At 60.6% G+C, this 27,648-nt stretch overlaps 3 protein-coding genes across 4 annotated transcripts in view; 1 reads left to right on the top strand and 2 right to left on the bottom strand.

The window, feature by feature from the left end:
• The first annotated feature begins 420 nt into the window (after nt 1-420).
• Nucleotides 421-4,557, top strand: CAV3 (caveolin 3). Its single transcript, XM_066327135.1, has 2 exons — nt 421-537; nt 4,156-4,557. The coding sequence occupies exons 1-2, from the start codon at nt 424-426 to the stop codon at nt 4,495-4,497; spliced, it is 456 nt and encodes a 151-aa protein (XP_066183232.1). The 5' UTR covers nt 421-423; the 3' UTR covers nt 4,498-4,557.
• A 4,885-nt stretch (nt 4,558-9,442) lies between these two features.
• OXTR (oxytocin receptor) lies at nt 9,443-15,423 on the bottom strand. The gene is made up of 2 exons (XM_066327063.1): nt 14,465-15,423; nt 9,443-9,684 (listed from the first exon to the last, which is right to left on the bottom strand). The coding sequence occupies exons 1-2, from the start codon at nt 15,393-15,395 to the stop codon at nt 9,443-9,445; spliced, it is 1,173 nt and encodes a 390-aa protein (XP_066183160.1). The 5' UTR covers nt 15,396-15,423.
• Nucleotides 15,424-23,664: 8,241 nt separating this feature from the next.
• Nucleotides 23,665-27,648, bottom strand: part of RAD18 (RAD18 E3 ubiquitin protein ligase) — a 29,331-nt gene continuing 25,347 nt past the window's right edge. Inside the window, exons 12-13 of one of the 2 annotated variants that reach the window (XM_066327132.1) lie at nt 25,762-25,824; nt 23,665-23,861 (exon numbers count right to left, since the gene is read on the bottom strand). In XM_066327132.1, coding sequence (XP_066183229.1) covers nt 23,756-23,861; nt 25,762-25,824 — 169 coding nt within the window. In that variant the 3' untranslated portion in view covers nt 23,665-23,755. Of the gene's footprint in view, nt 23,865-25,761; nt 25,825-27,648 lie in introns of both variants that reach the window. The other variant, XM_066327131.1, reaches the window with a different exon arrangement.

The following is a 27,648-nucleotide window of genomic DNA, read 5'->3' as shown; positions in this document are numbered from 1 at the left end:
GGCTCTGAATGGGCTGGGGAGCTCTGGCCATCCCAGGGCCATGTGGCCTCTCTGGGTGACATTTACAGACGTCATTCCAGTTCAGATTCACAATCAGCAATTTTTTTTCAGGCTTTTGAGGGCTTTTGCCCCAATTTGGGCATTGTTTCCCTCACTAAGGGTGAAATCCCACGGTGCAGCTGGGCTGGGGGGCTGCACACCCACCCCGGCCCAAAGGCCACCCACGCACATGCCATCCCCCTGAGGTGACAGCACAGGGGCTGGCCCCAGAAAAGCCCCTTTAAGGGACACTTGAGGGCGGCCTCAGGAGGCAGGAGATTAATTTTAGCCTGGAGCAGTGCCAGGGGCACGGGGCAGCTGCTGCAGGCGGGGCCGTGCCTCCCCTGGGCCGCCGTGCCCCAGCACAGGCACAGTCCCGCAGCCATGGCAGAGGAGCACGGCGAGCTGGAGGAGAGGATCATCATCAAGGACCTGCACACCAAGGAGATCGACCTGGTCAACAGGGACCCCAAGCACATCAACGAGGACGTCGTGAAGGTAGGGCTGTCCCTCACTGGGCCGCGGGAGCGCCCCTGGGACCGCATTTGGGGTTCAGACCTGGGGTGTGTTTGGCTGGGCACAGCCGGTGCTGTTGGACCTTGTCCATGTGGCCAGAGGCGCCACCCCGGGGCTGTGGGAGGTGACAGCCCTGCTGGCCGGGCACACAGACACTGCCTGGGGCAGTCCTGCCTCCGGTTCGTGCCAGATTTCCCAGGCTTTGAATGGGCCCTACAGTTTCATTGTGGCTTGAAAATTTATGGAGACGCCTTCCTTTGTAGCAGCCAAAAATAACACAGAAATTAAATATAACCACTTTCAAGGAGTCTTGGGAAAAGGCTGCTGGCCTTCGAGACAGCACAGCCTCAGCACTGGGTTGTGTGATGTGTGTGGTCGTGTCTGTGGCAGGTTGTTCCCCCCAGGGCAGCCCGGGGGTGCAGCAGCCCCCGGCTCCCTTCCTCCGTTCCTGAGCAATTCCCATTCCAACTCTTCCTCTAGACTCCCTTAGAACTGCAAACAAGATTTGTCCCTGTTAACCACAGGCAGCTCCAGCCCAAAGGAGAACAGGAGGAGGTGGAAGGGTTTTGTTAAACTGTGTCCGTGACTGTCACAGCAGAAGGGACAGCGGGCACAGGGCTGCTCACAGGCTTTGTAACAGGCCATGACCTTGACAGCAGTGCTGACACACAGACCCCAGCGTGGGCATTACCGCACCACCCCAGCTACAGCCGTGGGGCGGCCAAATCGCTTCCCCTGGCTGAGCTGTGACAGCGACAGCCATCGACGGCTCCGTGCTGCCACCGTCCCACCCGCCCCGACACCTCGGCACCGTGTCCGACATCCCGACACAGCATCCCACAGCCCTGGCCTGAGCCTTGGGGCGGTGCCAGCCCCGGGGAGCGCTCAGCGGGGACCAGGAGAGCCCCCAGCCGGCACAGCTCTGGGGCTCCCAGCCCGGGTGACAGTGCCAGTGCCACCCCGGCCACCCCCAGCCTCCCAGCCAGCCCCTCCGAGTCCCGCCGGCACCGCCCAGGCCCCCGCAGAGCCGCGGGCATTCCCGAGCCCGGCATTCCTGCGCCCGAAAATAGCGCTGCCGCCGGGGCCGGGGAGGAGGAGAGCGGCCCCGAGCACAGCCCCGAGCACGGCCCCGACTGCCCCGAGCACAGCCCTGATCACAGCCCCGACTGCCCCGAGCACAGCCCCGAGCACAGCCCCGAGCACAGCCCCGAGCACAGCCCCGACAGCTCTGAGCACGGCCCCGAGCACGGCCCCGAGCACGGCCCCGAGCACGGTCCCGAGCACGGTCCCGAGCACGGTCCCGAGCACGGCCCCGAGCACAGCCCCGAGCACAGCCCCGACTGCCCCGAGCACAGCCCCGACTGCCCCGAGCACAGCCCCGAGCACAGCCCCGAGCGCGGCCCCGAGCGCGGCCCCGAGCGCGGCCCCGAGCACGGCCCCGAGCACGGCCCCGAGCACAGCCCCGAGCACAGCCCCGACTGCCCCGAGCACAGCCCCGAGCGCAGCCCCGAGCGCGGCCCCGAGCGCGGCCCCGAGCACAGCCCCGAGCACAGCCCCGAGCACAGCCCCGAGCACAGCCCCGAGCACGGCCCCGAGCACGGCCCCGAGCACGGCCCCGAGCGCGGCCCCGAGCACGGCCCCGACTGCCCCGAGCACAGCCCCGAGCACGGCCCCGAGCACGGCCCCGAGCACGGCCCCGAGCACAGCCCCGAGCGCGGCCCCGACTGCCCCGAGCACAGCCCCGAGCACAGCCCCGAGCACGGCCCCGAGCACGGCCCCGAGCACGGCCCCGAGCACGGCCCTGACTGCCCCGAGCACAGCCCCGAGCACGGCCCCGAGCACGGCCCCGAGCACGGCCCCGAGCACAGCCCCGAGCGCGGCCCCGACTGCCCCGAGCACAGCCCCGAGCACAGCCCCGAGCACGGCCCCGAGCACGGCCCCGACTGCCCCGAGCACAGCCCCGAGCGCGGCCCCGAGCACGGCCCCGAGCACGGCCCCGACTGCCCCGAGCACAGCCCCGAGCACAGCCCCGAGCACGGCCCCGAGCCCGGCCCGACTGCCCCGAGCACAGCCCCGAGCACAGCCCCGAGCACAGCCCCGACTGCCCCGAGCACAGCCCCGAGCACAGCCCCGAGCACAGCCCCGAGCACGGCCCCGAGCACGGCCCCGAGCACGGCCCCGAGCCCGGCCCCGCCTGCGGCCGCTGCCCCCGGCCCGGGACAGCCCGGATCCCCCGGGCACGGCCGCTGCCCCCGGCCCGGGACAGCCCGGATCCCCCGGGCACGGCCGGAGGCGGCGGGACACCGCGGAGTGCCCGGGGCTGCCCCGGCCCTGCGCGAACGGCCCCGGCCCCGCAGAGCAGCCCGCAGGATTTGGGGTCACGGTACAGAAGCGGCGCTGGCCGCAGAGGCTCCGCGGAGCCTCAGAACCTGCCCCGGCAGAGGCACAGGGCAGTGAAGGGCCGGGCTGGGGCACCTCGGAGCCTTCCCAGCCTCAGCGGCTGCACAGGTCTGTAAAGGAACGTACCCGTGTGTGCTGAGCCCTCCAGCAGCGCGCAGGGGCCGGAGCCAGCCCGAGGTGAGCCTCCGCTGCTTCTCCCGAGCCGCTCCCAGAGATGGCAGCAGAAGGGGCAGAGGGGCAGAGCCTCTGCTTTTATACCCCACTGCTCCCCGCACTAATTGATCCCCGAGGGCTCATCAGGCAGTCGGGCAGTAACCTGGGCCAGCCCCAGCACGCCTCGGCTTTCCGGGGCTGCCCATGGCACCTCAGGGCCAGCCCTGGGGGCTGCTGTCTCCTCACTGTCAACGCTCCCCTCGGCACCTCCTGCTCACTCCAGGAAATTAAAGATGACACAGAGTGATTCTGTGACCCGAGTGCTTCCAAGAGGGGAATGGATATTGTGGTTTAACGTGAGAGTACAGACTCAGCTGCCAGAGGGGAGGCTGGGCTGGTCTTCAAGACAAATAGCTCAGCTTATACATTCCCTGGAAGTGAGTTACACCCCAAGGGGATCTCTGCGTGGAGTTTTGGGGAGTGTGTGTCGCTCAGAAGCGCCCCCAGGGGCTGCAGAAATGGCAAGGGCAGGGCTGAGCCCCAGCTCCCGTCCCCAGGAGGAGCGTGGACAGACAGCACTGAGCACCTCATCCTGCGGTTATAAATAAATAATCCATAAATCCAGAGCGCTGCTGGATCTTTATTAGCACCAACACCTTCCTGCCGAGTGGGCGGCCACGTCCCTGAATGCTAAAAAAGGGCAGGAACGGGCTCTGGCTGCCTCTGCAGCCAACACTCCCACGCACGGCTCCTGTTCCAGGGCTGCCGCCTGCCCTCACACCTGATTCCCCACAGCAGGGCAGGGGACAGGGACTGGGACCCCCCTGGGGATCTGAGCTGCGGGCTGAGCCAGCCCTGCTGCCCACAGCCGTGCCAGGAGCCCTGAGCCACCTCCCACCCCTGCTCGGGGCTGCAGGGACGGGATCCCCAGGGCTGCCCCCACCAGGCGCCTCCTTTTGGGATGTGCTCTCACCTCGTGCACGCCCTCATCCTGTCCTCGGGCCTTTGCTGACCCCAAACCCGCCTTGTGCCCCTGCTCTCCCCCAGGTGGATTTTGAGGATGTGATAGCCGAGCCCGTGGGAACCTACAGCTTTGACGGGGTGTGGAAAACCAGCTACACCACCTTCACCGTCAGCAAGTACTGGTGCTACCGCCTGCTCTCCGCCGTGCTGGGCATCCCCCTGGCCGTCCTCTGGGGCTTCCTCTTCGCCCTCATCTCCTTCTGCCACATCTGGGCAGTGGTGCCCTGCATCAAGAGCTACCTGATCGAGATCCAGTGTGTCAGCAGGATCTACTCCCTCTGCATCCACACCTTCTGTGACCCGCTCTTCGAGGCGCTCTCCAAGATCTGCTCCAACATCCGAGTCGCTGTCCGGAAGGAGATTTAGGGCCTAGCAGCTGCCCCGAGAGCCCTGGCACTACCCCCTCAGAGCAGGCTCCCTGCCAGTGGGCACACAGACACCTCTGCCTGCTGAGGGAACTGCCCATGGTCACCCCACTGAGGGTGGACACCACTGCCCCACTGCCCATGGACACCCCACTCAGGGAGCTGCCCGTGGATACCCCTGCCCTTGGGCACACAGACACCTCTGCCTGCTGAGGGACCTGCCCATGGACACCCCTGCCCATTGAGGGAACTGCCCATGGACACCCCACTGAGGGACCTGCCCATGGACACCCCTATCCTTGGGCACACAGACACCTCTGCCTGCTGAGGGACCTGCCCATGGACACTCCTGCCCATTGAGGGAACTGCCCATGGACACCCCACTGAGGGAACTGCCCCTGGACACCCCACTGAGGGAACTGCCCCTGGACACCCCACTGAGGGACCTGCCCATGGACACCCCTGTCCTTGGGCACACAGACACCTCTGCCCAGTGAGGGACCTGCCCCTGGACACCCCACTCAGGGAGCTGCCCGTGGATACCCCTGCCCTTGGGCACAGGGACACCTCTGCCTGCTGAGGGACCTGCCCATGGACACCCCACTGAGGGAACTGCCCATGGACACCCCTGCCCAGTGAAGGACCTGCCCATGGACACCCCACTCAGGGAGCTGCTCATGGACACCCCTGCCCAGTGAGGGATGTGTCCATGGACACCCCTGCCCTTGGGCACATGGACCCCTCTGCCCAGTGAGGGAGCTGCCCGTGGACACCCCACTGAGGGAGCTGCCCCTCATGGATACCCCTGCCCAGTGAGGGATGTGTCCATGGACACCCCACTCAGGGAGCTGCCCATGGACACCCCTGCCCAGTGAGGGATGTGTCCATGGACACCCCTGCCCAGTGAGGGATGTGTCCATGGACACCCCTGCCCAGTGAGGGAGCCGCCCATGGACACCTGTGACATGTGGCATGGTGGCAGGACCCGCAGCAGAGGCGGCTCTCAGGGTGCTCTCTGCACACGCAGTGCACTCACTCCACGGCGGAGGCAGGAGCCTCAGGAGAGGAGAAGCCCGGCCCGGGGAGAGGCTCCCCTGTGCCCAGGAGCCCCGCAGTCCCTGAGGAGGGGCGGCAGCTCCTCCCGGAGCACCCTGGGCACGGCTGCAGGCGCTGCAGAGGTGCTGCTGCTGGCCACCGAGCAGGGGCTGCCCGCTCCTGCAGCCCTGCCGCCGGGCTGCCACCGACACAGACTCCCTCCCGGGCTGTCATTTATGGCAAACAATTGCTGCCGTGGGAGCTTCGGCATTAAACCGCTGCACAAAACTTTTCGGGATAGAACAGCTAAACCAAACCTGCTCTTTTCATCCGTACGCGCATTCCAGCCAAGCTGTGAGCAGCACGGCGAGTTGTGTCTGCTCTGAGAGGCTGAGCTGATGCCGGGCCGCTGCCAGCTGCACACCGCTTGGGGCACTTTGCTGCTCCATGATGTCGCTAATTGCGGATCCCGGCTCGGTGCCGCGGGCAGGATCGGGGCAGGATCAGGGCAGGATCAGGGCAGGATCGGGGCAGGATCGGGGCAGGATCGGGGCAAGATCGGGGCAGGATCGGGGCAGGATCGGGGCAGGATCGGGGCAGGATCGGGGCAGGATCGGGAGCAGGGGCAGGAGCAGGGCAGGATCGGGGCAGGATCGGGGCAGGATAGGGGCAGGATCAGGGCAGGATCGGGAGCAGGGGCAGGATCAGGGCAGGATCGGGGCAGGAGCAGGGCAGGATCGGGGCAGAATCGGGGCAGAATCGGGGCAGGATCGGGGCAAGATCAGGGCAGGATCGGGGCAGGATCGGGGCAGGATCAGGGCAGGATCGGGGCAGGATCGGGGCAGGATCAGGGCAGGATCGGGGCAGGATCGGGGCAGGATCGGGGCAGGAGCAGGGCAGGATCGGGGCAGGATCGGGGCAGGATCGGGGCAGGATCGGGGCAGGAGCAGGGCAGGATCAGGGCAGGATCGGGGCAGGATCGGGGCAGGATCGGGGCAGGAGAGCGCAGTGGAGCCAGCCCCGAGCACGGCCCCGAGCTGAGGGAGGGCAGGGCGGACACGGAGCCTTTGGAAGCTCACCTGAGAGACGAGCTGGGCTCTAAGGCTCGGCTCCCTTTCTCAGGGACAGGCGCCAGTGCACACTGTCCAGCGGGCTCCGGCTCAGCAGTGTGCATCCCCACGGCCGCGGCTGGGATGGAGCCAGGGGGGCTGCGGGAGGGGCAGCACCGCGCTGAGCCCCCGGCTCTGCCCACGGGAGGGGACTGACACAGGCCAGGGCCTCCCTCAGCACCCCGGGGTCACCCCATGGCTGCCGAGGGCAGAGGAAGGAGCCTCTGCCGGGCCCCTGCTGCTCCTGCCCGGGGAAGAGGAGCCGGGGCCAGAGGTGCCAGAGGTGCAGTCCGGAGCCGTTTCCTCCCCTGTACTGTCAATTCATTTGTCAGTCCCTCTTCCACGGAGCTGCACTTTCACTTTGAGGCCCTTGAGCGCTCTTTTGGCTCCAGCCTTAAGTGCTTTGCTGAACCTGGGCCCAGAAGGTCTCATTGTTCAGAGGCTGTTCTCGATTGTCTCCATGTGCTCCTTGCCCTTGGCTCCCAACGAAGACTCGGAGCCAAAGACTCCTCTAGTGCCATGCCAAGGATGAGAAAGAGCCAGGTTTTCTACTGGAGCTTTTCCAAGGGCCTGGGATTGTGTACTGCTGTTATTCCACAGCAAGTGGTACCCAAGCTCCAGCAACACCAGGGCTCAAGAAGCATAGAGTGATTTAAAAAAAAGGGTAATTATAGGGGGAGTGGGGGAAAGTCTCAAAAAACACTTCATTTTTTGTGGAAATAAAAATAATTAAAATCAATTGTATAATGGGCTTATACTACTTCTAATTTGTCGTTGTTATTTTTCTGGTAGTTCACTGCCTGAACCCAAAACCCCCTGAAATGCTGATGTCTCCACCCCCGTGCTCCCAACACCTGGGGCACACACTACTCACCTGTCAGCACCTTTGTTTCACTTTGGACCCACCTGAAAAGCTTTTTGGCAGCGCATTCACCCGGGACACTCCCTGGGCACCGCCAGCTGCAGCATCTCCAGGTGTGGGGCACGGCCCTGCCCGACCCCAGACACCACCAGAAACTGCAGCCAGGGCTGGAGGGCAATCCCACCCTGTCCCAAAGCTCCCTCTGTCCTCCGTGCATCCATCCCAGAAACATCCACTGCCCTGCTCTCGTCCCTCCCTGGCCGATGGAGGAGGCACCAGGCCCTCAGGCTCTCCAGAAAACGAGACCCCTCCTTCCTTGTCTTGGGCAGGAGCTTGTGGCTCTCAAGGAGAAGGAGGGTGAAGGTGGGCGGAGAATGTTCTGTGCTGTCCTGAGGATTTCAACCGCTCAGCAAAAGCGCTGGGAGCTCACCTGGAGCTCCAAAAAAATAATAAATTCCAAGGGATGACAGGATAGGAAAGGTGCAAATGGATCTGCTGGTGGCAGTGAAGAAGCAAAGGACACATTTAAATGCATTTTTCATGTTCATTCCCATCATGAAAGGCCGAATTCCATCACTCTTTGAAGCCCCGGCTGTGTCCCCCGCAGTGCCCGTGTCACAGCAGCCCTGTGCCCTGCGGGCAGAGCCGGCGCGTACCGCGGGGGCACCGCTGCCTGCGGGGCTGTTCCGGTCTTTCAGCCTTGCTGCCCTTCATTCCTCACCCAGCGCTCCCCCCACGGCTCCCCCCGCCTTCCACCTGTCAGAAAAGTTTATTTTCAGCGTTTGTTAAAGATAAAAATCCACCCCGTGAGCATGCCCTGTGAGCTGTAGAGCGAGCGAATGGCGCTGGCAGCAGGAGACTCCGTGGGAGCTGCGGGGACCCGGAGCCACGCCCGGCCTCGGGGACACGGCGGGAGTGTCCCTGCAGAGCCAGCCCGGGTCCCGCACAGCCGCCTGTGCAGGAGCTGCTCAGCTCCGGCCGGGCACAGCACCGGGGCCCCGGCCCCAGCCCTGCCCTCTGCGGGCTCCTGGTGACCCTCTGCACATCCTGCTGGCCGCAGCCTGTGAGCTGGCCCGCGACACCCGGGCCACAGCGCTGTCACCTTCCAGGGGAGGTGCTGCTGCCCGCAGGAGTGTCCTCGTCTGTGCCCCAGGCAGGGGGAGCAGGGCTGGCACAGTGTGTGCCTGGCACCGTGCACGGCTGCAGGCATGTAAGGCTGCAGGGTTGCAGGTTGCAGGGCTGCAGGGCTGGCATGGTGCAGAGTTGCAGGGCTGCAGGGCAGGCACAGTGCAGGGCTGCAGGGCTGCAGGCATGTACGGTTGCAGGGCTGCAGGGCAGGCACGGTGCAGGGCTGCAGGGTTGCAGGGCTGGCACAGTGCAGAGTTGCAGGGCTGCAGGGCAGGCACAGTGCAGGGTTGCAGGATTGTAGAGTTGCAGGGTTGTAGAGTTGCAGGGCAGGCACAGTGCAGGGCTGTAGGGTTTGCCTCTCCCCGAGCAGAGGCAGTGTGCTCCTGTTCCCGGCGCGGTGCCGGCGCTGGCACCCCGCAGGATCCCGCTGCCGCCGGAGGTGGGCCAGCGCCCGGCCATGCCCCGGGCTGAGAGCCGCCCCCGGTGCCCAGCAGCCCCTGCCAGCCCCGGGCCGCCCCTGCCGGTTTACACCCCGGGGTACAGCGGGGCTCCCGCCGGCAGTGCCCGGCCCTTCGGCCTCCTGGCTCCATCCCAGAGCCGCTGTGGCCGGGGCTCGGGAGCGGCTCCGTGCCCCTGATGGCAGGCGGCACCGAAACCCGGCCCCGCCGTTCCTCCCCCGCCCCGTCTCGGTTAATAACGCGCTCTGCACGTGCTTACAGCCCGATATACACCGATTTATCCACCTCCTCCCCGCCCGGGGCCGGGGGCAGCCCCGGGGGCAGCGCAGCGGAGGCGCTCCGGGGACCACGGCCTCACGTGGTGGGCGGCTGCACGAAGCTCCTCTGGCTGGTGCTCCTGCAGCTCAGGACGAAGGAGGACGAGTTGCTCTTCTTGCCCAGGTCACAGGCCGGCCGCGACTTCAGGTACCGCGTGGAGCAGCAGAGGAAGCGGCGCATCAGGTCGTGGAAGAGGTGGCCGGTGTAGAGCATGTAGATCCAGGGGTTGCAGCAGCTGTTGAGGCTGGCCAGGAGCATGGCGATGATGAAGGGGGAGGCTGCGGACAGAGGCACGGCGGGCTCAGGGCACGGCTCGGGGCACGGCCCCGGCAGCGATGGGCCGCAGGAACACCTCGGGAAACCAGAGCCGGGCCGGGGCAGGGCCGAGGCTCCGCTCCAGCATCTCGGGCCGCTGGCTCATTGTCCCACACCAGCGCTGCTCTGGGCCAGGCTCTCCACCTCCAGCCCCTCGGCTGTGGGACAGGAGTGTCCCCGGCTCCGGGGCTGTCCCCAGCGCCAGCCCGGCCCTGTCGGAGCCCTCTGCCCGGTGCTCTCCCAGCACCTTTCCCCGGCAGCCTTTCTCTCCCCGGGATTAATGCTGCCCACCGTGCTCTGCCAGGAAAGAGGACAGTCATCATCCTCCTGGAGCCTGGCAGCCCCTGCCATGGGGGATGGTGGCACTGCAGGGCCAGCACGCCCAGCCCCTGGCTGCTGCTCTCTGTCCCCAGAGCACAAAGTACCCACTGTCCCACCTGAAGGTTGGATCAGCACTTTCTGGGGACAAAGGGACGGTGGGACTGGCGTCTGCCAGGGCACCAGCACAAGGCCGACGTCCCCTCCGTGAAGTGGCAGCAGGGGGAGATGGAGCCTTTATCCTGCTCCCTGTGTCCCAGCTCATCTCCTCAGCGAGGACGAGCTCGGTTGGTTTGGCTGCTCCTGGCCCCTTCGTGCCTCTGCAAAAATCCACTGGCAGTTTTTAGACCAGTGAAGAAATGTGACTACAAATGCTAGCTTCCAAATTCACCTTTAGCCAAGGGATGTGTAATTCCCGCTCTTGTGATCTCTGCTCCAAGTGCTTTTAATTTCAAGCATATGCTAAAAAGTTATTTCATGTGGAGTGGTTACAAACCCCAGGCGCAAGACCTGAAATTCATCACAGTGTTCCTACTCACTTGAAAACACCCAGCCAGGGCTGACTCAGCTCTTCCCTGTCTGCAGGAGGCAAATTGAATTTCAGGGAGCTTACTGCAGGTGCAGAGGGTGGATTGCTGCCCTCCCTGGCTGCAGCACCAGGGACCCCGCGGCCTCTGTGAGCAGCCAGCTCTGTCCCTGAAGGCTGCCCTGTCCCCAGGCACTCCGTGCTGCTGGGCACGTCCAGGGCAGGGGGCAGAGGTGCAGGCTGTGCCCGGGAGGGGCTCTGGGGCTCTGCTGCAAACACCCAGTACAGGAGTGGGATGGGATGAGGGGCTCCCCAGTTCCCACACACTGACTGGGGCCACTGCTCACAGCCCAGGTCACGGCACCTGCCCTGAGGGGAAAGGACCCACAGAACAGTCATGGTGCTCCCCACCCTGCTCGTCTTCACGGGTGCCTGGAGGCGGCTCTGACCCCGAGCTCAGGACCCCACGGCTGTTCCCTGTGAAGCGTGTGCAGCAGGAGCCTCCTTCCACCCCACGGTCTGTGGAGGGCCCCTGGTGCCCAAACCAGCCCCTGGATCATCACGTCTCACTCCAACCCACTCAGAGAGGCTTCGGGGTGTGTGGCCACCTAAGGGGGATCCCTGCTGCCTGGGCAGTCACCCCCAGTGCGGCTCACTGGGCTGCAGCCGTGTCCCCATCCCTGCTGGCAGCCAGGGCCTACCCTCCCTCCCCTCTGCCCCTTCCGTGGCTGTGCCCTCGCAGCTGTGGGGTGAGGAGCAGCCTCACCTTCCCAACACGGGGTACCCCTCTCCTGCACCCCCCGCTGCCTGCCACAGCAGCCCGGCCCCGGGGAAGGGATCCGGGATCAGGGCAAGGCTGCGGGAATGCTGCAGGCAGAGCCCGTGCCCTCTGCACGGAGCTCGGACTGCGCTGCCCCCGCACGCCCCTGGGCAGCCAGCAGGGAGCAGGAGAGCCCGGGAGGAAGGGCTGCGGTCTCCCAGCGCTTGTGTCCACCCCAGGCTTCTTCTCCCCATGCCATGAGACCTCCAGCAGGAGCCCTGGCAGAGCTCCACCCTGCGCGGCAGGCACGGGCGTGATGGAGTGGGGAGTGTGGTACAGCCAGGAGGGGCTGGAGATCCTGCTGCCTTCCAGCAAAGAGGGAAAAGGGAAAGAGGAAAGTGCTGCAAGGCCTACTGCACAGGGTGAGCAAGGGAAAGGTTCCCCATCAGCCAGAAGGATTGGGGTGGACAAATCCTGTCCATCAGGGGCCAGCAAAGCAGCAGAGGTTTGGGTGCTGCTGAGGGTTGCGTGCTGGGAAGGGAGGGGCAGCCCTAGAGAGTGCAAGATTAAAACACAGCACAAGAGAGGGTTGCTGCTTCACCCCAGAGCCCACCTAGGAACTGGAAGTTTTGACCAGCCTGAATCAATTGAAAAACCCCTGGAGCACCTAGGGAGGTGAATTAACCACATTCCACTTCTCCTGAAATAAATGGAGCAGAGAAAGCAAACCTGCCTGCCTGGGGCTCCCTGGCCAGCCCAGGGCACAGAGGCACACGGGCTGCAGGACACCGGGTTTTCCACAGGGCGCTGAGCAGTGGGAGAGGGCTCAGGGAGGGCAGAGAGCTGGGCTGAGCAGCCGTGCCCTGTGAGCTGCCCTGTGCCCTGCTCTGTGCCCTGTGCCCTGCCCTGTGCCCTGTGCCCTGCCCTGTGCCCTGTGAGCTGCCCTGTGCCCTGCTCTGTGCCCTGCTCTGTGCCCTGTGCCCTGCTCTGTGCCCTGTGCCCTGCCCTGTGCCCTGCTCCGTGCCCTGTGAGCTGCCCTGTGCCCTGCTCTGTGCCCTGTGCCCTGCCCTGTGCCCTGCCCTGTCCCCTGTGCCCTGCCCTGTGCCCTGCCCTGTGCCCTGCTCTGTGCCCTGCTCTGTGCCCTGTGCCCTGCTCTGTCCCCTGTCCCCTGCCCTGTGCCCTGCTCTGTGCCCTGTGCCCTGCCCTGTGCCCTGTCCCCTGCCCTGTCCCCTGCTCTGTGAGCTGCCCTGTGCCCTGCTCTGTGCCCTGCCCTGTCCCCTGTGCCCTGCCCTGTGCCCTGTGCCCTGCTCTGTCCCCTGTCCCCTGCCCTGTGCCCTGCTCTGTGCCCTGTGCCCTGCTCTGTGCCCTGTCCCCTGCCCTGTCCCCTGCTCTGTGAGCTGCCCTGTGCCCTGCTCTGTGCCCTGCCCTGTCCCCTGTGCCCTGCCCTGTGCCCTGTGCCCTGTCCCCTGTCCCCTGTCCCCTGTCCTGTGCCCTGCCCTGTGCCCTGCTCTGTGCCCTGTCCCCTGTCCCCTGCCCTGTGGCAGCAGGGCACAGCCCCGTGTGGGGCGGCGGGGCCGGGAGGGAGCAGCTCCTCCTCGGTGTCTGGCGCCCGCAGACTCGGCGTGTGTTGAGCCTGGCTCAGCCCATCCCCATCAGCTCCCATCCCCGGGTGCACTTTTCTGCCCTTTCTCCCACCTCAGAAAGCCGCGAAGAGTTTTTGCTTAAGGTCTCCGAGGTGGTTCTCCCGTCTGCCGGGGACAGCACAGACCCGCGCAGCCCCAGCCGTGTCACACCGGGGAGGGTGACACTTTTAGTTCCACCTGCAGCCCCAGTGATAACAGGAGCAGTCAGCCCAAACAGAAAAAAATGGCAAATCCTTGACACCACATCTTTAGGAACAGATTTTGCTGATATATCAGGGGTTTTCTCTGGGAACCATCCTCCAGTCAGAGATAAACTAACAGCAGCACAGTCCCGGAGTGGACGGAGCGGGAGGAGAGGCCGAGAGTAGAAAGCAAAAATCAGTGAGGAAAAAACGGTTCAAGAAAGGAAAGGAAGTCGGGCAGTGCAGCTTTCTCCTGAGCTCCCACACAGCCCGCAGCATGTCCCAGCGCCCAGCGGGGGAAGGGAATCTCCAGAGCAGCACCCAGGGACAGCCACCGTGCGGGGACAGCGACCGTGCGGGGACAGTCACCGTGCGGGGACAGCCACCCTGCAGGGACAGCCACCGTGCGGGGACAGCCACCCTGCGGGGACAGCCACCCTGCGGGGACAGCCACCGTGCGGGGACAGCCACCGTGCAGGGACAGCCACCGTGCGGGGACAGCCACCGTGCGGGGACAGCCACCCTGCAGGGACAGCCACCGTGCGGGGACAGCCACCCTGCGGGGACAGCCACCCTGCGGGGACAGCCACCGTGCGGGGACAGCCACCGTGCAGGGACAGCCACCGTGCGGGGACAGCCACCGTGCGGGGACAGCCACCCTGCAGGGACAGCCACCGTGCGGGGACAGCCACCCTGCGGGGACAGCCACCCTGCGGGGACAGCCACCGTGCGGGGACAGCCACCGTGCAGGGACAGCCACCGTGCGGGGACAGTCACCGTGCGGGGACAGCCACCGTGCGGGGAAATCCACCGTGCGGGGACAGCCACCCTGCGGGGACAGCCACCCTGCGGGGACAGCCACCGTGCGGGGACAGCCACCGTACAGGGACAGCCACCGTGCAGGGACAGCCACCGTGCGGGGACAGTCACCGTGCGGGGACAGCCACCCTGCGGGGACAGCCACCGTGCGGGGACAGTCACCGTGCAGGGACAGCCACCCTGCAGGGACAGCCACCGTACAGGGACAGCCACCGTGCGGGGACAGCCACCGTGCGGGGACAGCCACCACCATCAGCACTGCCCGGCCCGGAGCCGCAGTGGCCCGGCGTTTGCCAGAGCTACGGCAGCCCCTGACCAGGAAAGCTGCGGCTCAGCCACCGCTGCCCGTGCGGCTTTCCCCGGGTTTTCAGCGCTGCCCGTGCGGCTTTCTCCGTGGCCAGGACGTTCTCCCGTGTCCCTCCCGGCCACCCGCAGCCCGGGGCAGTCTCCCCGGGCACTGAGCGGAGCCCAGCAGGGCGAGGAGGGGAGCTGTACCTTCCTGCGGGGCGTTGGTGTCCCACACCGACCACATCTGCACGAAGAAGAAGGGAGTCCAGCACACTATGAAGGCCAGCACGATGATAAAGGTCATTTTGACCGTGCGGATCTTGGCCTTAGAGATGAGCCTGGTGCTGCTGACCCTGGCAAACACCTTCCCACCGCGGGAGCCTGAGCCCAGACCCACGCTGGGCCCCTGAGCCGTCTTCAGCTTGACGTTCTGCCAGATTTTGAAGCTGATTAAGCCGTAGCAGACGCTCAGCATCAACACGGGGATGATATAGACCATAAGGGTGATCCAGGTAACGTAGGCTTTCGGTCCCCAGGGCTGGATGAAATCTGCCCAACAGTCATAAACGCCGTTCCCCACATCCCTTAGGGAAAATATGTGGATCTGAGGGATGCTGACCAGCAGGCACAGCAGCCAGGTGAGGAGAACAGAGACCCTGTCAGCTCTCCTGTGCAGGGACCTCAGCGGCTGGCAGATGGCCAAGCACCGGTCCAGGGACATCAGCAGGAGCATGTAGGTGGAGGCGAACATTCCCACTACCTGCAGGTACTTGATCAAGCGGCAGAGGAAGTCTGGCCCGTAGAACCTGAAGGTGATGTCCCAGATGAGCTGGGGCAGCACCTGGAAGATGGCCACCACCAGGTCAGCGATGCTCAGGTGCTTCATGAAGAAGTACATGCGGGAGTGCTTGTGGCGGGTGGTGTGGATGGCCAGGAGCACGCACAGGTTGCCGGTCAGGGCCAGGAACAGGATGAGGCACAGGACCGTCACCTCCACCTTGGCCATGTCCTCGTTCCTCTTCAGGGGGTCGGCGGTGCTGTTCCTGCCGGCGCTCAGGTTCTCCAGCCGGAGGCTGCCGTTCCCCAGGGAGCTGTTGATGGTCCAGGCGCTGCTCCCCGCCAGGTACAGCTTCTCCATGGCCAGCGCCGGCCCGCATCGAGCCTGGGGCAGGTGAGGGCAGGGAGCGGGCAGGGAGCGGGCAGGGAGCCTGGGGCAGGGAGCGGGCAGAGAGAGGGCAGGGAGCGGGCAGGGAGCGGGCAGGGAGCGGGCAGGGAGCGGGCAGGGAGCCTGGGGCAGGGAGCGGGCAGAGAGAGGGCAGGGAGCGGGCAGGGAGCGGGCAGGGAGCGGGCAGGGAGCCTGGGGCAGGGAGCGGGCAGAGAGAGGGCAGGGAGCCTGGGGCAGGGAGCGGGCTGAGAGAGGGCAGAGAGAGGGCAGAGAGAGGGCAGAGAGCGGGCAGGGAGCGGGCACGGAGCGGGCAGGGAGCGGGCAGGGAGCGGGCAGGGAGCGGGCAGGGAGCGGGCAGAGAGCGGGCAGAAAGCCTGGGGCAGGGAGCGGGCACGGAGCGGACAGGGAGCGGGAATGGAGAGGGCAGGGAGCCTGGGGCAGGGAGCGGGCAGAAAGCCTGGGGCAGAGAGCGGGCAGAGAGCCTGGGGCAGAGAGCCTGGGGCAGGGAGCGGGCAGAGAGCGGGCAGGGAGCGGGCAGGGAGCGGGCAGAGAGCGGGCAGAAAGCCTGGGGCAGGGAGCAGGCAGAGAGCGGACAGGGAGCGGGCAGAGGGCGGGCAGGGAGCGGGCAGAGGGCGGGCAGGGAGCGGGCAGAGGGCGGGCAGGGAGCGGGCAGAGAGAGGGCAGGGAGCGGGCAGAGAGCGGGCAGAAAGCCTGGGGCAGGGAGCGGGCAGAGCCCCGACCGACGCGTTCCCGTGCGGCAGCCGGCTGTCCCCGCCGCTCTCTCTCCGTGTCTGCTCGGCTCTCGGTATTCCCCCGCTCCGTGTCCCCCTCCGCTCCCTCCGTGTCCCCGTGTCCCGGGCGGCGGCTCCCCGCGGCTCCTCCCCGGCCCCCGGCCGCTCACTCGGCGTCTCCGCCGGCTGCCGCCCCGCCACGAGCCCCGGCGCAGGGGCCGGCCGAGCGGCGGGGGCGGCGGGCAGAGGCGGGTCCCGGCCCGGCCCCTCGGGGCCCTCCCGCAGCCGGATCCGCCTCAGCATCGTCCCCGCGCCGCCCCGCAGCGCTGCCGGCCGCGCACCGAGCCCTGCTCCCGCAGCCCCGGCTCCCCCAGCCCCGGTTCCCCCAGCCCCGGTTCTCACAGCCCCGGTTATCCCAGCCCCGGTTCCCCCAGCCCCGGTTCCCCCAGCCCCGGTTCTCACAGCCCCGGTTCTCACAGCCCCGGTTCTCACAGCCCCGGTTCTCACAGCCCCTGTTCCCCCAGCCCCGGTTCCCCGAGCCCCGGTTCTCACAGCCCCGGTTCCCCCAGCCCCGGTTCTCACAGCCCCGGTTCTCACAGCCCCGGTTCCCCCAGCCCCAGTTCTCACAGCCCCGGTTCCCCCAGCCCCAGTTCCCCCAGCCCCGGTTCCCCCAGCCCCGGTTCCCCCAGCCCCGGTTATCGGAGCCCCGGTTCTCACAGCCCCGGTTCCCCGAGCCCCGGTTCCCCCAGCCCCGGTTCCCCCAGCCCCGGTTCCCCCAGCCCCGGTTATCGCAGCCCCGGTTCCCCCAGCCCCGGTTCCCCCAGCCCCGGTTCCCCGGAGCGGAGCCGCGAGGGGCAGCGGCGGAGCGAGGCTGCGGTGATGGGCAGGGGAACCCAAAGCCCCCCGACATCGTGTCCCTGGGCAGAGAACGGAGGGTGGGAGCTCGGCCCGGGCTCACCCCCCAGCACAGCCCTGCCCTGCCGGAGCCGCCGTCGCAGGACACCCAAGACAAGTCCCCTGCAGATGCCAGCCCGGCCTCGTCCCCGGAACAGCTCAAGCGTTGGGCGCTTGGCAGTTTACACACCCACCGAGAGCTTCCCTCTTCTTCCAGGAGGAATTATTTCTATGAGAGAAGGAGCAGTGGCTATGGGTGATACCAATTGTCACCAGCTCATCAGCACAACTCAATGGTTGTCACCATTCTCAGGCTCCCTACGAGGGATCCAGAACCCAAAAGTGCAGGTGGGATGTTCAGAAGAGCACGGAACCCTCCCAGTTCACCCCTCAGCCCGGCAGCCCTGAAGGCCCCCAGCATCAGCACCCTCTGCTCCCCACTTCAAGCCATGTCTCAAACCCTCCTCAGTCCAGCCTTAGGCCCTGAACAAACATCCCTGCAGCTATTTTTAAAGACTTTTGGGAAGCTTGGGCTCCATGCAAGACACAGAAATGTTAAATACTTTGGCACATTCTTCCCTCCAGGGTTCACGTTATTCCTCCTCCAGGCAATAAAGCTGCTGTGGGAACGGCTGTGGAGTGCAGCTCACCATGTGCAATGTTCTTGTGCTTGTTCTGCTGGGTTTGGGACAGCTCTGAGGGAGGAGGTGACTGGGGGTCAAATCCTGGCTCAGTGGAGGCAAGGAAAGGTTTGTCCTTGGCTTCTGCTCAGTTCCTTGAGCACCTTGCAGGCACTGAGGGCTGTCCCTGGGACTGAGGTGTGGCAGCAGCACCCTGAGATGGGGCCTGAGGTGAGGCAGAGCAGCCACTGCTCCTCTCTGGCCTTGACGAGGTGTCACTCACGGCTGCACAGACCCCAGCTCCCCGCCAGAACAGACTGAACTGCTGGGAAAGAGCAGGAAAAGAGCCCAGGGCCTCTCGTGCAGCCCTCCAGGAGTGGTGTGCACCTCTGAAGTGCATTTGATATCAGCACCAGGTCACAGGGGCCCAGCTGGGGAGGAGCTGTGCCAGGATTGACCCTGTTTGTCCCCGTGCCAATGCCACTCTGCTCCCAGGGCCACATCCCCCCACACGCTCTGAGCGCAGGGACAGCTCAGTGAGCATCACACAGCTGCAATTTGGCATTGGGTGGGCTCAGAGCAACATCCAGCTCCTGGGGATCCTGCCAGGGCTGGGCACTGGCCCCCAGCAGCCAGAGATGCTCGTGGCCCCTCACAGCCCCTCAGTCCTTACTGAGGCAAAGCTGCAGCTGCTCCACGACTAAAACCCAAACACACGGGATTTCGAAGCAAAGAAGCCTGTGAGAATCAAAGGGTTTTCTGAGTCATCCCCCTACTTCTTCCAGCTTTAAATGTTCAGGGATGCCATAGAGCTGGAAACATTTTTATTTTAAAAACACATGCTTTGGGATAATCAAAAGCAAAACACTAAATAAAGCTAAATTTAATTGCATTTTGGTTTACTGCTGGATCTGAAATAGCTGTTTTTCCAATAGCTATGTGGAATCACAACTTTATGGTCCCCAGGACAGAAGAGGTCTGGCAAAATGTCAAGGCCAGGCCACGGCTTTGCAGATGGAGCTGCAGCCACAGCAAGCCCTGCAGGCTGGGGAGCCAGGACATCCACCTGGCTGCTCTTGCATGGCAATTCCTCTTTATCCTAGAATTTTTCCCTAGTCCTCACCTCTTGCACCCAGCCTGCAGGAGGCCTAACTTTGGTAAATCTAAAACCACACAGATGAGCAGAGGAGGCAGAGAAGCCGACCTGTGGATGCAGACAAACAGAAAAGGGAGGATCAACTTGGATGCTGCACTTCTGAATTCTCTGAGGTATTCACAGCAGAAAAAGAATTTACATATGCACATATCAAGATATTTTCTTCTTTTCTCTTCCCCTGGTTTATTTGGGAACACACTAAACTTGCTCAGCGTTAGAGAACCTCTCACATCATGTCCCTGCAAGGTTTATGGGATTCAAACCATTTCCTTTGAATCCCCAATTCACGGAATCCATTGGCCTCTGCCCCCATGGCCTCCAGCCCACACCAGCACTGGAGCCCGGGTCAGGCTCATCCTGCTTTGGGACACAAATCCTGGAAATGGAGCCTGAATCTCCTGGCATTAAGCCAGCAGACATTTCCATCCCCTCCATCACTGGTGCTCCACATGAAACCCCAGAGGCTCTGCAGACACATCCCAGAGCACACTGGGACACCACCTCCTGCCCCGGGCTCAGCCCTGGCATACAGCAGCAGGGCTCTGATCAAATCAACGAGCTCAAACCCATTTAGCCTAGAGCAGGCAATGGATCCTGCTGATCCTATCATCCAGGCTGATCCTGTCATGCAGACAGTCCTGCTCAGGCTGGGGCAGAGCCTCAAGTGCCAGATGTCTGTGGTTTCTGCAGGGATTCCCCACTCCCACCTGCCCATGGCACACAGGCCACACTGCCCAGCAGAGGGGACAGAGGCTCCCCCCAGACACCTCCCCGAGGAGCCAGCTCTGTGCAGGGCTCCCAAGGACACTGTTTGTGCTGAAATGTTCCTACTTCATCCCATTATGGCCTCAAAGCCCATAAAACCAATGGAGCCTGCCCAGACCCTGGGAGTAACAAGTTGGGATAATAAAGTTGAAATATGTATCCATGTAGTTTTTAACAAGAAGGTTTCAGGTTCAACCTGCTGGGAGATGATAAAACAATTTTACCACTTTTGGGGGGATTACTACACCTCTTGTAGTGTGACTCCAGGCTGTCCATTGCAGTGCCCTGAAGGCTCATCACCATCAAGAAGGAATGAAAAGCAAAGCAGAGCCCCAGAGCCCTGGGGCTGTTCCCGTGGCACTGGGATTCACAGCTGCAGCAGTGACAGATGTTATGGGACCTGCACGCCCAAGGGACACACTGACCATCACCTCTGGGATCTGGGGCATCAACTAAACCTTTCCATAGGCAGAGGTATGGATCAATGCCAGGCACAGCACTGCCTGCAACCCCTGCACACACACTGGTGCTTCTGTCAAGTGAGACACTTTTCTATTTGAACAAAATACAAACAGCAAGATCTATCTGGGATTTCGTTAGGTAAAGACAGAAGAGCCAGAACAAAAACAGAGTATGGTCTAAGTATATATTCACATGCAAATTCTACAGTTATTTGCATTTGTATATAAAGGAAAGTGAAGCAAGTTTGGTGCTCATCACAACACAATCTTAGCCAAGTGGTAGGAAGGAGGCTGCAGTGCTCAGGATAATTCAGCACAGATGTGTGAGTACCTAAGCAATGTGTCTGGGAATGCCCACATAGGTGAGGGTGTTTCCACACAGCCCCATTTCTCTCCCACCGAGTACCTGCAATGAAACTCCCAGTCCAGGCCCCTGTGGGGCCAAATAATTAACCACAGCAGCCAGCTTTCACTACAAAAATGATGCCCAGCTACATTTATACAAACTTTTCTGCCTCACTAATTACTTCCCATTTGCAGTAATGTGTTTACCTTCTTCCTGAAGCTGGTAATTCATCCTCTTCTTTATTTAATTCCAGGTGATTGTTTTGGACCCAACTCACCAATTTGTCCAAATCATTTTGAATTCAGGCTCTCTGGCTCCTCCGATGCCAGGTGGGACAGAACCACGATTATTCTTTCTTCTGGGCAGCACATCCTGGTGTTGGGCTTGCCCAGCAGGTAGCTGTGATTCATCTTCAATTCCTCCGTTTGTGTGAGGTGTTCCAATTCCACAATATCTGCTCTCGACCAAAGCAGACCCTCCTTCAACCAAAAGCTTTTTATTTTTAACTCCTGCCAGCAAACACAGCCCCCTTGGAGAAGTGGCCTTGAGAGCCCTGACACGAGTGTGTCCCCAGGTCCACCCCAGGGTGCTGAGCCCATCCCATGTCCTGAGCTGGCACTGCCCAGTCCTGGCTGCCAGGGAACTCTGTGGTCCAGGCAGGGCTCCCCCTGAGCACTGTGACAGGGACAGCTCCCCGTGTGTGTGTGACACTCACTCAGTAACCCCTGCAAACAGCAGCACCTGCTCTGAGCAGGCACAAACAGGAATCACAGCCCGGCCACATTCCCTCTGCCTTCAAAGCATTCCAGCAGAAAGTCCCCGGTATCTGCAAAGCCAAACAAAAGCAGGTGCTGCCCCTCACCCCCAGCTCCTGGTGCAGCCCCAGCTGCTCATTTCAGAGGGGACAAGCAGTGGGAGCCAGCAGGGACGCCCAGGACCAGCACAGACTCTGCTCCTGCTTCTCCCCATTCCCAGGATCGCCGCCTTTCTCACGGCTCTGCTGCCCGGCTGGGGGAACAGCACATTTTCACTTTTTGATTATTTTGTTTCCACTTTTGCCCTTCTGCCCCGGCCTGAGGGACTGCTCCATGACTAAATTAATTTCCTCCTGAACGGATTCCCTGCCCAAAGCCTTCCAGCGGCAGCCCAGCCCAGCACCACCCTGGCTGCCAGTATCAGCCCCCGGGGAGCTCCTGCCCTGCTCCCAGTTCTCCAGGGAGCCGCAGTCATGGGGAATGTGCCTCAGAGCCACGCTGGGAATTGCTGCAGAGAGGCTGGACCCACAGCAGGGTGGGCTGGAGGGCCAGCAGGGTGACACAGAGGGTCCCTGGGACTCACAGCCCTGCACTGCCAAACACGGGTCACAACCAGCCCAGGCAAAAGGCACCAGGAGGGTGCAGAAAGTTTATGATCACTCACCCAAAGAACACAGGGGTGGGGTTTTCCCCTCAATGGGGCCGTGGGCCATGCTCAGCCCCACCAGGACCCTGTTCCTCCCTGCTGTCAGCACTGCCTCTGCTCCTCTGGCCCTGACCTGTGCCCCCAGCCCCTGACTGCTCCACTTGCCCCTTGACTCAGTGACGGAGCAGAGCTGCCCAGGGGAGCAGGGGACAGCACAGCCTGGGGAGGACACTGTGTTTCCTTCTCTGTTGTTTTTTCCCTTACATTACGCAGTTCCTGTGAATCTTTGGTGAGATGTGCAGCACACATCGTTTATGGCACCCGGGGGAGCAGCAGCCTCCTGGCAAAGGCTGGACCTGGCAGCACCCTGGCACTGGAGCTGGCCCTGGGCCTGGCAGGAGACTGGATCCATCAGGGTGGGAATGAGGTATCAGACCATCAAACCCCTATTTTCCTAAGCCTCCACATTGCCCAGTGTCTGCTCCATGCAGCCTCCTTCTGCACCTCGGCCAGTGTCTGAGCCTCCTCACATCTGTCACCTCCACAAATGGCACTGCCTCTCCCTGGCACCAACACACAGCCCCCTACCAAAGGAGGGAAAAAGCTCCATCCCAGACAACGGTCACCACTTTGGACTTTAAATGGTGATGACAACAGTAAGTGACACAAAAAAAAATTAATCTTGACACGGTGTCAGCAAACCAGTCTAATTCCTGCCCGTCTTTAATGTGTCAGCTGCTCTCTCCCTTCTCCTGCCCCATGGAATTGCCACAGCTCCCATGTGGCTCTTCAGTTCCAATGGAAATGTCAGTACCTGCAGCCACAGCAGCCGTGGTGTCCCCACACCAGTGCCCTCCCTCACAGCAGCAGCTGCTTTGCAAGAGCCTGGAGAAAGCCTTCTATGATACTAATTTACAATATTATCACCATTCACTGGCCAACTGCAACCAATTCCAATGCCTGATGTGAGTTGCTGTGAAAAAGGCAGCCCTAAAGCAGACATCGATAATTATTGTCTTTCAAAAGGTTTGGTTTAGTAAAAAAAGAACCAAATCAACACAGCAGATTCCTGCTTTGCCTCTGCATCTCTCCACCTCATGTACTTATGAGAGTTTATATCTGCCACGACTCAGCCTGTTCCAAACACAAATATATCCTGGGAACCATGGCTTGAGGAGGATTATTTCTGAATCTCAGCTACAGTCTGAAGCCAAGACATAACAACCCTCAATCTTACTCAGATTTTGTGCCTTCTTTGCCAAGCTCCCACTGACAGGCTCTGACCAAAACCTCAGGGCTCAGCAAAAGTGCCCGAATTATTTTTCATATTTTGCTTACAAGCTTTATTTTTCAAAGCCTTCCCTAATGTTCAGGTTTCTTGCACCGCTTTATTACATCACAAAACTCTACCACCTCCAAAGAAACTATTTGCTTGAAAGCTACAATACTCCACGTCCAACAACCTTCCAGCTTCTTTCCAGTTTCAGGACTTTAGGCTGAGTAACAACACATAACACTGAGTAAGCTTACACAGACATACAAAAAAAGCCTGATAGTGTAGGACAGAATCTCCTTGCATTCCTCAGTCCTTCCCTCCCCTGGCTGCCAGGGAACTGAGCACCAGCACTGCCCACCCCCAAAGGAAACTGTCCTGCAGCTGCCTCCAGGAGGGCAGGACAGGCTTCCAGAGCATGCAGGCAGGAGCAGTGGCAGCACACAGAGCCTGCTGCTGCAAGGGAACTCAGGCACAGGAGCCAGGCTCCTGCAGGGCTCTGGCCCCCTGTCCCCAACCTCCCCAAGCTCAGTGGCTCGCAGGGCTGCGGGCAAACCCACCAGCCTGGTCATTAAGGCAGCTGGAATGGCAGTGATGTGAAAATACAGTGTTTTACTCAGTGCCCAGGTACTGTGAGATTGGGGAAAAGCCAGGAGGTGTTTCCCAGCCCGGGCATTCCTGCAGCACTATCTCCTCTTCCTCTTGCCCTGGGGCACGACCCCGTTGTTGTCGCTCTCGGGGAGCCGCAGCCGGCGCAGCGTCCTCCTGCTCCCCGCCAGGACCACGGAGCTGCTGCTGCAGGACAGGAAAGAAGGGTCAGTCACAGGCTCTGCAGGTGCCCCACACACAGCACACACTCTGCAGAACACCGGGAGCAGCGCACATGCTGCACACGTGTGTGTTACAGGTCACAGGGAATCACGGCATGGTTTGGGTTGGAAGGGAACTTAAAGATCATCTCATTCCACCCCTGCCACGGGCAGGGACATCTTCCACTATCCCAGGCTGCTCCAAACCCTGTCCTGCCAGGCCTTGGGCACTTCCAAGACTGGGCAGAGAAATATTTCTCTGTCTTCTCATTTGAAGAAGGTGACAGCACCACAAATCATCCCACAGCTCCTGAGCCTGCAGGAACAGGGTCATCACAGCGCCTCTCCTTCTGCCCCCAGGGACCAGTCTGGAGCCCAAGGAACAGCAGCAACCCCCAGATTCCTAGTCCATAAGTGAGGACAACCCCTGGCAGTGACAAAACCATAAGGATGTTCTATCAGGAAAGGCAGTTTGGGGCACAGCTGTCTGGAAGCAGGACGAGAGGTTGGTCAGTGTCACCCCAAAGGAGCGCTGGGGCCTGCAGCCGTGTGAGGCACTCTCCTCATTTATGGACAAAGTATTTCCCACAGAAAACTCAACGACTGCTTTATTTTTAGTCACAGTTCATTTTAAAGAAAAAGCTCTTAAACTAGCTGTATGTAAATGAAGCAGCTGATTTCTATCATTCAGCCTCGGAGCTTAAAATTCCACATAGTGTTGACATGAAAGATGCCGCTAATCTGTCAACAGCTTTTGCTAATTAAACATTCCTTTTAAGTGCACTCTGTTTTATACCATCTGCTAGGCTCAATCCATCCTGCAGGGACTATTCATTTATCTTAAACTGGGGATTCACAACTGAAAAAAACAATGGAAAACTCCAAGATGCTCAAGTCCACATCTGCTGACTACCACCAGATACACACTGAAGATACTGGCAGGAACAAGTTGTGTTCCAGAGCTGCACCACAATGGAACTGGATGTCCTGCCTCCCTGGGACCCTCAGGGAAATGGATCCCTGCATCCCTGGGACCCTCAGGGAAATGGATCCCTACATCCCTGGGACCCTCAGGGAAATGGATCCCTGAATCCCTGGGACCCTCAGGGAAATGGATCCCTGAATCCCTGGGACCCTCAGGGAAACGGATCCCTGAATCCCTGGGACCCTCAGGGAAATGGATCCCTGCCTCCCTGGGACCCTCAGGGAAACAGATCCCTGCATCCCTGGGACCCTCAGGGAAATGGATCCCTACATCCCTGGGACCCTCAGCCATGGCCAGGGAGGTGTGTGTGACCCCCAGCACTGAGATCCACCTGGGACTGAACACCAATTCCCAGAGCACCGAGCCCAGGGACCTCACAGACTCACAGCCCTCTCCAGCTGTCCCCAGTCCCCTCACACAGGTTTTCACATGGGAGACAGAAATATGACTCAGAGACTTGCAGACATTAAGATTTTAACAACCAGGAAGTGCTCCTCTTATTTCAAACAGAAGTAAATCAAAACTGATGCTCAATTCCAGCACGTTCAATTTGTCAGCCTCACCTACAGCTCTGTCAGCAATGGAATTCTCAAATGTAACAGAAGATCAGATTTAATTTTCCATTAAAAAGCAGTTTCCTATTTTTTTAAAAAAATAAAATATATACTTCTATATCCATTAGAATAAAGATATTCAATTGGGCATCTGTGGATTCTTGGAGGACCCAGGTATCATTTTTTGAGAATCCACATTCACTGACAAAAGTGTGCTTCCCAGAACTGTGGGGATTCTCCAAGAATCTGACTTCCCTGAGGCATTTGCTTCTCCAGGATTCCACCAACTTCAAACTACAGACCTAAACCCATCCCAAGGACCAGCTCTTGGATACTCTACTCACCTCTCAGAGGATGCTGAACACGTCTCAGACCCTTCTACATCTGCCAGAATGTCCGAATTGGTGCTGAAGGGGAAAATAAAATGGATGGGAATTATTTCAGCAACACCTTCAGCAATGCAGGGCTCGACTCAGCAACAGCAGCAGAACCCCTGGATGAGACCCTCAGCCCCTCCAGCAGCAACAGCAATGAGAAATAGCATCAGCCTACAGCACAGTCCAGAAACTTCTATCTCTGTCTCATTTAATTTTTAGTTATCCCTGGGGTCTCATTATCATTACTGAACACACAAGACAATTCCGTGTTTATGTCTGTTAGGTACCACCTCTGTATTCCCAGGCACAGAAAGCTCCTCTGGAGAGGATCTGCAAGATGTTTTGGGGGTAAAGTGTACCTTCTTTCTTTAAAGTCACTCTTAAATAAATCAGCATGACATAAAATTTCTGTAAGACAGCAGGAGTTTTTCCACCCGTTTTGTCTCCCCTGTGAAGTGAGAGTCCTCAGCTGTTACTGTGGAGATAACTACAGAACCACCAGGAATCTGGCTGGACAAACAACACCAGGTTAGAGTAACCTCCAACACAGGCACGTTCAGTCATACTGATAAAAAGGAAAAAGATACCAAAAATGGATGGGGAAACTTCTGAAAGTCAACATTGTTTTTACTCTCAGAATTAGAAGCCCATCAAAAGCTCATTTTCGGTGCACGAGTGGATGCCCAGGGAATGAGTTATCATCATATTTCCAAACCTCACTCTGATGTTCCAACTGCATTTTAAAAAAGATCTGGGGAGGACACAGGGCTATTTGCGTGCTTTTAGTCCCCTAAAATAGAAAAAGAACAGGTTTGAGGCCTGAACATGATGTACTTCCCTGCCTTGAAAACTGCAGCATTTATCACCCGCCGCGTTTGTCGCCGCAAAACAACAAAACTGAAACAGTCTGGCCAATGCTCAAAGCAGCAACGCACGGTCAGAATCCACATGTGGAATCCATGGCCTAGGCCCACCAAACTTTTTAACATCGAGTACAAAATGTCCTGGAGCAAGGCCCACCTTTGGCCTACACATGGAGCTGTGAACGGGCCCTTGGCGCCACGGCCCCAGTCCCCAGAGAACCCAATTAACTCCTACGCCCTAATTGCGCTGAGACACTGAGGAGCTGCAGGAGCTGCACAAACCACGGCTCTGAACTTCCAGCTGGAGCTAAAAGCCCTGTGCTCCAGGATCTCTTCCAGCATCCCAGTGCTCCATTCGCTCCCTGAAGCAGCTCTCTGCATCCCGGCTCTCCCAGACAGTGATTTCAGTCCCAAAGCCTGAGCAGGGCTGACATGGAGCTGACCTAACTACACACCTTTGACACATGCCAGGGGACAACAGTCTTTGAAAATTTAAAAAAAAACAAACCCTTAAATATGCCACAGTTGAAAAACAATTATCAAAAAACCACTGTAAAGTAAACAAAAGCAACTTTGACCACCAACTGAATTTGCATTTTAAATTAACTGCTTCTTTCCCTGAAGAAAACTCCTCCCTCTCTTAGCATCAAATGATTAGCTCTTAAATTGAAGATTATGAATTAAATAAGAGACACAGCTGCCTCATTCTGAAGGGTTTTTGCCTATAAATTTTACCCCACAGAGGCAAAGAGATCACAGAATTCAGGATTTTTGTTTTGTTCATTTCTCCAATGTTTTCTGCCTTTTCAACACTCCAGAGGTATCTACCTACATCACATCCAGGCACAGCAAAACACTCCTTCAGACTTTATTCAGACTCCAAACTCAAGAGAAATTCCCACAACAAGCTTTCTGTCCTTTTCTTAACTGAAGGTCACTAATCTTTCCCACAATTTCACAGATCATTTCCAGATGAGTCAATTTTTACAGC

The sequence above is a fragment of the Sylvia atricapilla genome, chromosome 11 (assembly GCF_009819655.1).
Source record: "Sylvia atricapilla isolate bSylAtr1 chromosome 11, bSylAtr1.pri, whole genome shotgun sequence".
In the NCBI taxonomy this organism is placed as follows: Eukaryota; Metazoa; Chordata; class Aves; order Passeriformes; family Sylviidae; genus Sylvia; species Sylvia atricapilla.
This window is presented reverse-complemented; position numbering and strand designations above follow the sequence as displayed.